This window comes from Cimex lectularius, unplaced genomic scaffold, assembly GCF_000648675.2.
Source record: "Cimex lectularius strain Harlan isolate CLEC.00 unplaced genomic scaffold, Clec_2.1 scaffold380, whole genome shotgun sequence".
NCBI classification, from domain to species: domain Eukaryota; kingdom Metazoa; phylum Arthropoda; class Insecta; order Hemiptera; family Cimicidae; genus Cimex; species Cimex lectularius.
In genome coordinates this window covers 101,074-116,048 of record NW_019392937.1, presented here as the reverse complement: position 1 = coordinate 116,048, position 14,975 = coordinate 101,074, and the positions used below count along the sequence as shown (strand labels likewise).

At 33.0% G+C, this 14,975-nt stretch overlaps 1 protein-coding gene across 1 annotated transcript in view; it reads left to right on the top strand.

Moving 5' to 3' along the window:
• LOC106671005 overlaps positions 1-14,975 on the top strand; it is a gene marked incomplete at its 3' end in the record, with an annotated part of 156,615 nt that overhangs the window by 48,843 nt on the left and 92,797 nt on the right. The window contains exon 4 of the mRNA XM_024229416.1: positions 11,649-11,731. Within this exon, the coding sequence (XP_024085184.1) occupies positions 11,649-11,731 (83 nt within the window). The remainder of the gene's footprint in view (positions 1-11,648; positions 11,732-14,975) is intronic.

Here is a 14,975-nt window from a genome sequence, read left to right as displayed (position 1 = left end):
GTACAGGAAAAACTAACAACAAAAACTCACTCCGATTTGAAAACACTCGCTTCATTTATCGCTTCAAAGGGAGTTCTTAGGGTGGGCGGTCGCCTAACTAACCCACCTCTGCCCTCGCACCTTTACTCCCGCCAAACCCCCTTGATAGGCTTACCAGCCTAGAATTTTTGTGGGTCAAAAATTGGTGGGCGGTATGTTCAAGACTACTATATTTTTGTATATATTGTATATTTTATATAAATTTTGTTTTTAAAATTAATTGGTATAAGTTACATGTAATTATTGTTGTTAAGTGTGAATTTTTATGATCTGTACGTCGCGCGTCTAAAGGCCGTGAAGTGACGGGTTTTGTTGTTAGAGACTCACACGTATTCGAGGCAGTCCCGCAACCCGTAAATTTGTGTAAGACTTTGTGTACGAATTACATGCGCAATTTATTCGCGACCGTTTTTTTTGTGCGTGTCGATTTTCTCCGCATTTGTTTTGTGACTCGCCGCTCATCTCGCTGACCTCACCCGTGAGTTTTTCTCGCTTTAGACAATTTATGTGTTTTTTTTGTCTCTTTGTTTTATTAAAATTATAAACTTATTTTATAATTCTTTAATACTTATACCATTGTATTATTATCGCATTGCTGAAAATTTGTCTAATCCAGTGTATCAGGCGCCCCTCTTTTTGTTTGTATAAAATTTAAATTTAATTCCTTGATTCTTATATAATTATAATTAATTTCAAAATATCGCCTTATTGTCATTTATTTAAACATATACATTAATTGAATTGTAATTGACTTACAAGTATTGTGGGCTGGTAAGTGTTAATTATAAGGATTGAATTTGCCTTTTTTTCATTACATATGAGATGTTGATGGACTGCAATATGGGAAAAATTGATATTTAGCAGATTCTAGAGAAATTTAGAGTTTGGAGAGTGAGGGATTATCCTCAATTGAGTTGGGTCGCCCTTGCTTGCACAGTATTTCTTTTTTCTTGAATGAGAAACGGCACGTCGCAAAACAGACCCACCTGAATAAATCAGATTAACTCATTCACGACTGTTATTTTTCCTTATGTCAGTATAAATATAACTTTTTATTAACTATTGTAAATAAGAACAAAAGGTTCATTAAAATGAATTGATAATTGAATAAAATCGTACTAAATAGGACAACTGGGATAGTATATTTTCATAAAATCCAAATCCATTTTTAAATCAAAGGTGGCAGCATTCTATAGAATATCGTGAAAGGGATCGTTATTACGGAAACTGATTTGACGTAATGAAAATAGACGATTTCTGTAAAATTTAGAAATATTTAATCATACTTTGTATAGATCTAAGACAGTAAAACAATTTATCTTTGTAATATTATATCTGTAATAAAATTATCAAACTTAATCGCTTTTGCTATCTTCTTTAATTTAACAGAAAGAATTATTTATTTAGAAATCGCGAGATGCGATCTGGTGTGATGTAGTTTTCAGAAAAACAGTTTCTTTATCGTGCCAACGTTTTGATCTTTATTGAGATCATCTTCAGGGCCTGGGATTTACAAACATAGTTTACATATAACAATTAAATTTTGGATGTGGAAAAGTGAATTTATACAATGCAGAATATATATATTTTTTATATTCAATCAAAGTATTTCTACTCACTCAAAGTGTTTGTCTTCTGTGTAATTGTGCCATGCTTGCGTGTCGTGTTGAGAGTGCCAGTGAGATTTTTCTATTTTGTGTTTATATACGTTGGATTTTGAAAGGGTGGGGAAGGTTGTCGGTATAGAAAAGACATTTTTGTATTAGTAAGAATTTTTTTCCCCGTCATCATTAAATAAATTCACAATAAGTACTTTTGACTATCATCTATTTTAAATAATTCTAAGTAAATTACATACGTAATATTTATTCTAAATATATTCGAAGAAAGAGAAAAATTGTTTTTACATTTTTTACGACCAATATGAAGAAGATAATTGGTTTCGAGACATAAAGTAACGAATTAATCACGTAAACCACTTACTTTTCCAGAAAACGCAAAAAACAGAAACAAATCAAAAATTTGTTATTGTGTTTCGCTGTAAATCGACCTGCTGAGTCGACTGGAAAAGGAATTAAACTCATAAACCACGTAGTTTTTGAGAAAAACACAAAAAAACGAAAAAAATTGTATTGTCTTTTTTGATGTAAATCGGCGTACTGAAAAACGCAGAAAACCGAAAAAAATCGAAAAGGATTTTATTGTCTTTTTCAATGTAAATCACATTGCTGAGTCGATTGCAATTGGAGCAAACCGTAAATATTTGGGTTATCCCANGCAACATCCTACAGCACTCGCTACCCACCATTTAGAACACCAACACAATTTCGACTTCAAAAATCCAAAAGTATGACATACAGAACAAAACAAATATTAGTATTTTCTTAGAAATGGTTTACATCAACAGAGATAAGCACAACAAATACATGTAAACTCAGTCCCAGCTACGCCAATATCATTAATCAAATTCTATAAAGATAACATACATATTTCATCACATCACATTCCACACATCAAATATTTTTCATATAGTCTAATTTTCCAACAATTTAGCTTCCCTTTTCCTATTTATCCCCGTCTATATAATCCTCAAATGATAATCTGACCGAACTATTACAAACGTTTTTTCTCATCGTCGGCTCGTTTCGCCTCAAAGAAGCCGACGCCTTATACAAAAATGTCTTTTCTATACTGACTTCCTTCCTCACCTCTTCAAAATCCAACATATATAAACATAAAACAACAATATCGCACTGGCACTCTCAACACGGCACGCAAGAATGGCAAAATTACACAGAAGACAAACTTTGAGTGAGTAGAAATACTTTGATTGAATATTAAAAAAATATATATTTTGCATTGTATAAATTCACTTTTTTCCATATCCTACATGTATTTGTCAAATGTAAACAATGCAAATCCCAGGCTTTTAAGAAGATCTCAATAAAGATCGAAACGTTGGCACGATAAAGAAAATGTTTTTCTGAAACCTACATCACACCAGACCGCATCTCACGATCTCTGAGTACTTATTATTTAGCTAGTCCGAATTACCGGATGTGATTATTTAAATTGTTTTAAAAATTGTATGTAACGTATAGTTGAAATGTAAAAATTAATGTCACGAGCTGAACTCGAACCCACGAATTCAATTACACTAATTTTTATACTCCAATTTATATATAAATTAAAAATCAATTAGGTTAATTACAACCAACAGAAATCATACAGATTAAAATAATAATTAATGAAAGACCTACACTTTGCTAACAGCTCGCCGAGAATCGAATATAATTACACCAAATATGAATATTTGCCAAAAAGGGATAAATCTAAAAAGTTGTTAGTAGAGATGATGAGTTGGTGTCTGCGGGATCCAAGCCACGACATTTTACGTGGCAAGAGCAACTTGGTATTGGCCGGGAGGTAGTGAGTACGAGTTCTTGACATTAATTTTTCATTTCACTTTACATAAAAATTTTAAATTATTATCTTTATAATTCCTCGAAATGTTAAACCACAATAAACAAAACTACACATTTCCGTGTCGTTCAGTTTTACAGGAAACGACCAGTGGAGTTATGTTCAGATCGGGTGCGGATTTTGTTTTATTGAAACCGTTCGTAAATGTATCGCATATCCGGTTGTGCAACTTCCGCTTACCAAATTCCTATACTGCTCTCGAAAACCTATAACAACAGATAGCTTTACTTCTTGAATTATAACTTCTATAAGTTACAGCATCGTCGTACATTTAAACATATCTAAACGATATTAGTTATAATTGTGTATTAAGAAATGAAGAATGTAAATTATTCAAATCAGGTTAATATAAAAGAATTTTTTAATTACATACTAAGTAAATTTAATCTAAAAATCACCAACAAAACGGGGCCACTAATAATTATCAATTGATGAATTCATTATTAATGGTTGATTAAATATATTGAATATTCAGTAAGGCCATAGATTAATTGTCATTTAAGAGCACTTTTCAGTCATTTTTATTTATTAGCTTTATATAAGTGGGAAGTTTATGGGCCGACAAACAGCTGAGGTCATCGCCACCCTCTGCGTGTTTTCCTTCTTTTTCTTTTCTTTCGCGCATATTTGTTTTAAACTGCAGCCATTTGAGCGTCTCGATCTGGTTACTGACTCTCTGATTTCAGATATATCCTACGTTGATATTCTAGAATGCTAGTCTCTCGTTTGTACCTCAGGTTGTCAAATACAGAATAAAAACAAAACATACAATACATATATATATATATATATGTATATATATATATACATCACCACAAACATAGATATCTGGTCACATTCATTCCCCCAGATTACTCGATATTTCTCGGGGCGGGGTTATAAGCAACCCCTTCCTTTCACGCTAATAAATTACTTTTACACTCCAGACGTCATACACTCATCCCCAGAATACTTGATATTCCTCGGGGCGGGGTTATAAGCAACCCCTTCCTTTCACGCTAATAAATTACTTTTACTCTCCAGACGTCATACACTCACCCCAGAGTACTCGATATTCCTCGGGGCGGGGTTATAAGCAACCCCTTCCTTTCACGCTAATAAATTACATTCATTACAATAAATGAACACAAACACAACCCTCGATAGAAACATAGAGGTCTGGTGACTTTCACTCCCCCAGAGTACTCGATATTCCTTCGGGCGGGGTTGAACCCTCTCCACTCTCGCTAATAACTTACTTTTACTTTCCAGACGTCACACACTCACTCCAGAGTACTCGATATTCCTCGGGGCGGGGTAAATAACCCCTTCCTTTCACGCAAATAAATTACGTTCATCCTAATGTAATAACATAAACACCACACAAACACGACACAAACCCTTCAGACACAACACAAGCACAGAACAAACACACATAAACTATATACATTTAAAAATCCCTATATCCCCTGAGGTAGCGGAACAGCGATCTGTGTCCGCTGCCGTGCCTCAAGACTACGCACAGGTCTGATGATATGCCGAAATATTCTCTATATACTGCACTTGAAGAGGTTATTCTATCCTTACATAACGAGCACTTACGCGGTCGCTTTCCGGCCAGAGGGTGTCTTTGGGTTATTCTTGTATGACCTATGCGTAGTCTTGTCAATATGGCCTTTTCTCTTTTCGAACCGTTCTCCGTGGACCATGAACCCACTTCTTTCTTAACCTTCCACAGTTTGGCAGGGTTAATTCTATTTCTTCGAGCCCAGCGGTTTTCTCATTCTTTTATATTTTCCTTATAAATTGTATATAAATAATTTATTTAAATTTACTATATATAGAGGATATTTTTAAACCACTTTCTGAGTAAATATTTTATCCAATTTAAAAATATCCAACAAAACTGGTCACTTCTTTAATAATTATTATTTATTAATTCCGTTTGATTAATATATTGAATATTCAGTATGGCCGCAGAGTAAATGTCGTTTGTCTTGCAAATTTCAGCCATTTGTATTCATTCACTAGACTTATAAATTTTATATAAGGGGCCCCAATCTGGATCTCCGAAAAAATCTCGTTTCCCGGAGTAAATCCTCTATCGCATCTGAGTCAAATTTTTCCATTTATGTCAAATCTTTTTATTTTGATTTATTTTATAAGTGATTTCCAAAACAATAAATTAAGGTGTACCTTCGTACATGTCTGAGTTTACATTTTCTAATCTAAAGTTTATAAAATTGCTTTATACTTTAGGCTGTTGGTTTTTAAAAATTAAAACATGAATTATTTTTATGCCGTATATTTTAATCGTTATGCATAGAACGATCTCCAACATAGGATAAAAGTTCTATTTAGCTCAATTAACAGCATTGAAAAAAGAGTAGGGAGGTTGCCCAAAACGCATTGTGATCGAAATATATGACATAAAAATAATTAGAGTTTTAATTACAAACACTTCCCTCCATTATAATACATTTTAACACCAAGTTCAATTCATAGAAGAATTTCCATTTTTTAATTATATTAATACCGTTATATATTCACACAACTTGTTCACTCTGGCTTTTCCAAATATTAGATAAAATAGCCAGGCACATCGTCTTTGGTAAAATATGCCCTATAAAAGAAGAGTTTCCCTCATACATGTGGAACATCGGCCGGATAACTTGCTAATTGCATAAACCCATTCGGCCAGAAATCTCACTCTCGATGGAGTTGTCGCGCCCGTGAAGTTAGCCGGGGCAACTTGCCATACAAGTTTGGAAAGAAGCACCCTGGGCGTCACTAAACTACACTTAACCCTCTACAACCCATGCCCGCCGGATTTTATTATCTCGTGTTCCTTCTTTCACGAACTGAAACTCACTTAGGAAAATCTTTTGTGGTATTACTTCGTTGAGTGAACCGTTCTCCACTGGCCCTTTGATGATAGCTAATCAACCTCATAATGAGGTTTTTCCCGGCTATGTTTATATTTACACCATCTTATCATTGTTCCAAATAACATGTAGATTTTCTGTTATAATTTTTTATGAATGAATTTTAATGGATATAATTTTTGATTTACAATGTTTGTTTAAATTGTTGTATTCGTTAGATCCAGGACATAATTGCACATTTTTGACCTAGTATGTATTAAACATAAAAAGTATTTTATCTTAAAATATACAATAAACATAAAATACTTCAGTAGAAAATATTTAAAAAAAAACAGGCATTGCAAAAAACAATAAAGGCGTTAAACACAACATTAGAGGTACAGCAGTGTTTTTTAGTTCATTCCAAAATTTACACAAAACGTTTTGCCTAAATAAATACCAATAAAGAGGCCTGAAAAAACGTGAAGTAATTCTCAAAACGGCGCGCCATGATGTTAACCCTGCGCGACCGATCCGTCATGTGGGTTTTAATCTATTCAAACGCCCTGCTAGAAAGATATTTGTTTCCAGAAAAACATTGGCCAACACAAACTTGCTTTAACTCAGTTCAGTACCGAAGAAAGTTTAACTAAAAAATGACGGTTTTTTAAAATTTATTTTGAACCAATTCAAATGATGAACCTGGTTTAACTTTGAAAGGCTGCCGAGCGTTGGTTGAACTGATGTCACAGTTAAAGGAAGTTCATTTCATGATACAACCTCAATGTTGCTAAAGGAGCATCCTCAAAAACCAAATTTTGATCCATTTTTTTTTTCAAACGTTTTAATAAAAAAAGTATCAACTTTTGATTTGTAATTCTTTATTATACACAATTGTAACTATACTAATTTTGTGGTCATTTTTTAATCGGCAAAAGTAAGGCAATTTCGATTTATTTTATGATAGAATACAAGAAGCTCCGTCATATTTGACGAACGAAAATTAATACAAAAACACAAAAGATACTATAAAAAAAACCTACAATGAAACGAAAAAATATCAGTGTTGACAATGAATAACTAAGTTCACTAGCTGTAATTGTAAAAAGCTCAGTTCTGCAAACTCGAGGTTGAAATAGATTCAGTAGAACGGTGGCCCCTTACAGATGGTGAATCGCTTTCTTCCCTGAACTGAGTTCAAATTATGAACGAGGTTCCAGTGAACCAACTTAAACTGTGATTGGTGCAACAGTCTTCATATGTACACGTTTTTGAACCAACAGTTCGTAAAATTCAACAAAATAACTTAGGAGAGGTGTGAAGGTTTCTCAGTAACACTTATTTTGTCTATGCAAAGTCGTGAAGAAATTTTATATTTTATAAACCGCTGCGTACATCGCTGAAAGAGCCACGATTTTTTTTTTCATTTGTCAAGACAGTGTTTATCTTGCCAATAACTTTAATCTTTTGTTTAACCCTACAATAGATATCCATACAAATTTTTCCAAACAACTAAGCATTACTCAAAAAACTATAAATTAGAATATATATATCTTATATTTTTTAAACAAGTGCAGTTAATAATACATATTAAGAAAAAGAAGCATTGTTGACATTGAAGAAAATTTAATGATTTTGTCCTACCGTAAAAAATACTGTATGTGTAAGCATATAAAGATTTATAAGTAAAAATATAATTAAGAAAATATACTTTATCATCAAGAGGCTCAGTATTTAAGCTTGCTTACACTGGCCTAATCAAAAGTATTACAGTGTATATGTAATATATTGTATTGTCAGCTTATTATATCCCCTGGAGGTCGTATTTAACCGAATAATATACTACCTAATTGGCAGAGGGCGCCGGTGTGAAGCGTCAGGATATAAAAGTAGGAAGACGAACGGAAAAGATAAAAGAAATAATGTTCAATCAATTGACCAAAAATAAATTTATTTCATTTTAAAAATAATTATTGTATTCCTGGGTTTGTACAATGAACCTTTGATTTTAATTTTTTTGAAGACAAAAGAACAATAAAATAGTTTTCCCTCAACAAACCATTCAAAAAACGTAACAAAAAGCAAGTGAAACTTGCTCAGCAAAATTCAAAACGGCTGGTGTCCACTGTCAGTGTCAACGGTCTTTAGGTCTCGGATTGGAAGATAGACCCACCATCTAGGTCCTATCATATTGACAACCATCGATACCGCATGTCGATGTGATATACCATCATGTATGAATGTTCCAGGACGATAAACTATATTATTGAATTAATTTAAATATTTGTTGATTTTTCTAAATAAAGTCTATTGCAGGATTTAAAAAACCTATTGAATTTTTTTTGCTCATACAAGGCTTAATTGATATGAGCCAAATTTATTTTCCGCCGGTTTTACTCCACCCAGAAAAAGTAATTAATCTTATAAAGCCAGTACATTATTTTAAACGAAAAATAAAGCTTTTCAGCCGTGCAACTACGGACTTGACGTACGTCAATTTCAGAAATGCAGCCCTGTTTTTCCTATATATAACAAAAAACTTTTTTCCCATAAACTATCTTTAGAATTGACAATATTGTTATCACATACTACTTAATTTACAATATAATAACTAATTGTATGCGTTATTATGTTTATAAAAGCGTTGTATTTCATATCATAGAAAACTCTTCGAGTGTGTCACGAGGCGCTAGGGGTCGCCTATGGTCACCTTTAGGTGGTATAAATGCCCCCTTCCATCACAGAAGGTAGGTGAATTAAATTTCGGGATAATAAGAACTCGCCTCCTGATCTCTGCAGCGGACTGATCCTAGCTTCTCTAACTGTTAAACCGTAAGTGCTTTTTGTCTCCACCGATTAAGCTTCTCCGTTCGCTCAATTATCAATTATTAATTATTAATTGCCACGAGAAAGTTTGGGGCCTGTTTATTTTAGTTTGTATAAATTTACCGTTAAGTTAATAAATTTATTTTTGGTAAAGAAGGTTTTGTTTTATTTTTGCTTTTCATTATACTTCTATTTATTTTAATTTCCCCCACGCTTTCATCACAGCGCACTCTGCTGATTTCGCTGTACGTGGGCTATGGAAACTGCGAGCCATTTCCCGGACTTAACGTAAGTTTAGGTAACCGAAGTTCGTTGCAGGATAGAGCAAGCTGACACCTGGTAGCAGAGCGTGGTTCACGGCGAAGCTAACACCTAGTAGCTTGAACGTGGAAAGATCCCCTGCAACAGAAAAGAGAAAAGCAAAAATTTGGAGTCCTCAGTAGAATTTGTTTTTCTGTAACCTGCAGGTTTTTGCAGGATTGAAACGTGCACAGACACGTCGATTGCGTAGAAGTTTTAAAACTTTGTGTCCCTATACGCAATATTAATTGGGTTTACTACCCTGGTAGCAGAGATAAATTTAAATACACCAAAACTTACTTAACCAAAAATAAATTTATTAACTTAACGGTAAATTTATACAAACTAAAATAAACAGGCCTAAAACTTTCTTGTCGCAATTAATAATTAATAATTGATAATTGAGTTCTTATTAGCCCGAAATTCAATTCACCTACCTTCTGTGATGGAAGCGGGCATTTATCCCATCTAAACGTGTCCATAGGCGACCCCTAGCGTCTTGTGACAAGTGGTTTATTTTTTCAAAATTTATAGTGGTTGGTAGAGAGGGGACCAAACTTGTGAGGCAAAATGAGATCTAGTAGTCATAGGATGAATAGAAAACGGTTTTCCAATTTCTTCTTTAAAGAGTGTGAGAGAGTCATAAAGCATAATACAATTGAATATGAGATAAGAAGGATCAAAAGGGGAGGGAGAAAATATAGATATCAATGAAAAGAGAGGGCGAGAGAAAGAGAGATCAAGATAGGTAGATACAGTGAGCCAATTTTGAAATAGTGGTAAAGAAAGTAAATTTACTACTACTGCTGCAATTTAAGTGCTTTAACAAAGAAAGAATTACATTATCATCGACAAAGGAAGGGGTGATAGTATTAGGTTGTATGGGTCGGTAGGTTGTATTACATGAGAAAAGCAAGGACCTGTGAGACACCTGGAAGAATGGGTTCGAAAAGAGATATTGAAGTCACGAAGGATATTTGGAAGTGAAAATCTAAACATAGCTGGTAAGATCCGATGGAACTTCTACAGTATTCCCGAGTGCCAAGGGCTGAAACATTGAAATATATCCAAAAACACACCAGGGCAACAGTGCTTTGGTTCTATAGAGGTGCGTTAATGGGAGATTGATATCGCATAGAACAAACGAAAATATAGAACCATTTTATGTATTTTTTTATGACAAGGGGAAAAATACCTGTGGTCGGAAAGAAAATTTATTATAAATATAAGGATCATCTTTATGTAAGAATATTTCTTTTGGTTAACTTGAAGAACCAATAATCGGGTCGGTACCGTTCATTTTGGTATGCCTATCTTCCCGTCTTAACGATGAAGATGAAGTCATGGCGAAGTGAAAAAACTCGAATTAATAGACAAACACAGTAAGAAATCGATTGACTAAAATGATCAGTGACGATATATTGCAGATTTTTTTGCAGGCATTTTATAAATTCTTATTATTTCCTAAAATTGGATTTTAAATAGTAATCAATGTATTTAAAAATGTCTATCTCTCTTGTTGCCTAATGTTCAATATATATCGGTATGAAAATTGTTTAAATTGAGCAATTGCTCTTAAATTAAACAGGAGAGAATTTTCAAGATGATCTAAATAAGTGTAGAATAATAAACTAGAATTTCCCATTCGTCTGAATTTCTATGCCTTTTGAATAAAAAAGAAATTCAATATTCATGAGAGTTTTTATCAGGCTGCCTGCGTCTGAGTCGCTTCTTTGTAGATGGACTTGATCCGATTGTCCTAAAAATTAATACGATTCACTTGTAATTACAATTTCAAAAAGAAGGTTTTTCCGAATTGCCGAAACTTTTGGGCATAATGAGCGGCCCTAATGATTATAGGATAGGCTGTGGGAGCCTAATGACCGACATTTTCCAAGTCAATTCATTCAACTTCCCAGCGACCTAAACGGCTAACTTTTTATGTATTTATCCGTTAAAATAATAGGCTAAGCGGCTGAGCATTGTATGAATTTAATGCAAAATTTTAAACGGTAGTCAAATCATTTAATTTTACAAGTGTACTTTTTTTAATCGTGAACGGGATGTACGAATATTACAGTCTTTATTGCAATATTGTATATCTGATTTTTTTTTTTTTTTTTGCAAGGGTGTTTAATGATTTTTTTGTATTTGCAGGCAGCTGGGGGCGAACGACGCCGTCTGCGAGTGTCTCCCTGGTTACACGGGTTTGCAATGTCACCGTCGTCTTCCTCCTTCAGGTAATCCGCTGTCAATCACACGGCCCCTTGCATGAATTATTCACCTACAAATTCGCCATCGGAAATCAATATTGACTAGGTGTTTTTCCCGTCGCTTGACTCTCACTGGAAATCAATGTGGCGAGACGCTTCAATCAATGCGTGAAATAAATTGTTTACTAAAAAAAAAAATTATTCAAAATTATTAAATTAAATAGTTATTCAGATATCGGGAGATGCGGTCGGGTGTGATGTAGGTTTCAGAAAAACATTTTCTTTATCGTGCCAACGTTTCGATCCTTTATTGAGATCATCTTCAGGGCTCAAAGTGTTTGTCTTCTGTGTAATTGTGCCATCTTTGCGTGTCGTGTTGAGAGTGCTCCTACATCACACCCGACCGCATCTCACGATATCTGAATAGCTATCGATTAACGGTCACTAACCTCTACACATTAAATTAAATGTTGATATTTCGAGAATGCAAAAATTATGAGAGGAAAGGAATTCTATTCAATCAATCACATTACTTGTGGCATCAAGAATATTTACCGAACTAAATTATTAAATATTTTCTTTAATTATTCTTTTTTTGGAAGGTCTTGTAATAAACATAGTGAAATCGTGATCGTCAAAGAGTGAGAGTGATAATTATTAGTTAATAAATCCATTACATAGTGGTCTGATTGACCAAATTACTTCTTTCAATTAATTAATCTATCTTTTTACGTAAGGTCTTGGTTGAAATGAAAATGTCAACCAAGTCCTTACGTAAAACGGTTAATTACTAGAAAGAAAAAATTTGGTCAATCAGACCAGTAACAATAATGGATTTAATAAGTAAAACGAAGTATATCTTCATTAACAGCTCTCCGTTGCTACTTCACGTGTCGCCGAGAATCGAATCCTGATTGAATTCAATGAGAATTGAAATGAAAATGTCAACCATGACCTTACGTAAAAAGATTAATTAGTAGTTAATGTGTAGATGTGCTATTTCTGAATAGCTTCTCGCTCGATTTAATCTTATGTACTATATTTTTGTTCTATGCAATTTATTGCTGTTCGTAGATTTTTCTCAATACTTTACGACATTATAAAAATACATAGACAAACCGAAAACCTACGAATAATGTATAATTACTTAAAAGACAAAGCGTTACCCTTTTATAAAACAATATATTATAAACAAAAGTAGGTAATTTTCGTATTTGAAGTATCATTATTGTTAAATTAGATTTTATGGGAAAGTGATTATTTCCACAGGGTCACGAATTCATTTTCAGGGTTGAATGCTTTACCGTCTAAAACAATTTTGCCTCTGCCCCCATGGGTTTAATTTGTATTCTTTTCGTTATTGAACCTTTATAGTGGTCGACGAACCAAAGTAATCTAAATACACGATAGATCAATTGAGCAATGCACGTAAAAGATGGTTCTCGCAGATCAGAATTGCAAATGAGATCTTGTTATTTTATTTATTCCTTATGTTTAGTCTAGGCAAATCCGTACTAATAGATAAAATTTTCATCGTTTGAAAGATCAATATATAATTTTAAAAAATATCAACCGGCAACCTCGAAAGTTTAACCATTTTTTGTCAGGTAAAGCGATATTTGCCTTGTTAATTTTTATTTTTCATCAAAGAATGAAATTAAATTTTCAATATAAACGCACATAACGAATCCAAATGTCACAAGTTGTTTCGAATCATGGAAACAAATAAAAAAAAACTAGAATGACCGAACCATTATAATTTTGCGCACATAACTTTTAAAAACGTTTATTGGAGGTTACGACCACAGTAGTATTAAGAAAATCTTTTCCTGATAATTTATTTTATTTTTGATGGCAAACTTTTCAAACCTTAAAATTACTTTTATTTCAAACAACAAATTAACGCCAAACGCACAATAAATTGGTGTAGAATATAAAGAGTTTATTTGTTTCTGTTGGTCAGCATGTTAACAAACCCTAAAGAGTCGATACCACATTTAGACAAATTGGCTTGTTAAACACAGGTATTTCTATACCAGGTATAAGCGAATGTCAGTTTAAACATAAATTAAAAGGAAACACTTTTCCCCATAGGAAATTTGTTAACGTGTTCTTTTCCAGAAAATTGCCTAGTTTGACTGCGTGATATATGAACGGATATAATAATATAAATGCGCCTTGCCTAGAGTACTGCATAGTTTCTTGTGTTATCCATCGGATAGATAAATCTCCATAATGCAGAGACAGTTGGGCAAAAATGTCCGGTCCTTGAATTCCATAAAAATGTTTTATTTAAACAAATTCTGCATTAAATTTACCATCACTTAATATTGTGGTAATTGAAAACGTTAAAACATATTTTTAAAAAGATGTAGAGGATTATAATAATTCTAGTCGAATAGATCCATATTTTTTCTTGATTCTGTGTACTTTTTCGGTGGTACTACATCATCAATGGTTGAAAAGCAATGAAGCCTTTCGTTCTACCTAATTTTAACTTTATTTTAATTTAGAATTTGTTACTTACATTGTAAGCATCTTCACTGCTATCTTATAACAAATGATTTTATAGTGACAAATATAAACATTTTTTCCAAATTAATCTGTCCACTAATATTTACCTAAATTATAATTTACGTATAATGAACAGAAAAAAACCCAGCTTACATGAGGATGTACTCTGTTTTAAGTTAGTATATACAAACAGGTGTACACAGAAAGAAAACTCAAAGGAGAGGAGACGAATATCGCTTTTCAGTCGTTGGAGAATCAGAACTACCTTGATGTTAGCGTTTAAACCAACAAGAAGCAACCACTGTGTTTTGTACAAAAGGTTTTCGTTCACGCGTAGTACTTAAATTATACCAATTAAATGAGTATCGGATTGGAATGATTTTTACAAAGCAATGTCAATTAAAGGAACATCATTTTACATTTAAAATCGAGCTACTATTCTGGAGCACTTTTTGTTCCCAGTACCCTCTTCAAGCACCATTACACGTTATTTAATAGTTTGCTACACTTAATAGTTTTTTAATTTGAATAATCTTTTTATGATTAGAAGGGTTTAACAATATTTAATTAAATTAGCTTTGTTATATTGGAAATTACAGTTCATTGGATAAAAAAGTATAATTATAAGTGTCATATTACTTTATTTAATAATACATTTGCCTATTATTTCCATGGGAAATGAGTTCCTGTTTTGAAATAATTACAACGGTGGTATATTCAGATTAATTTTAAACAAAGAAGCAGGCACTAAATTTTT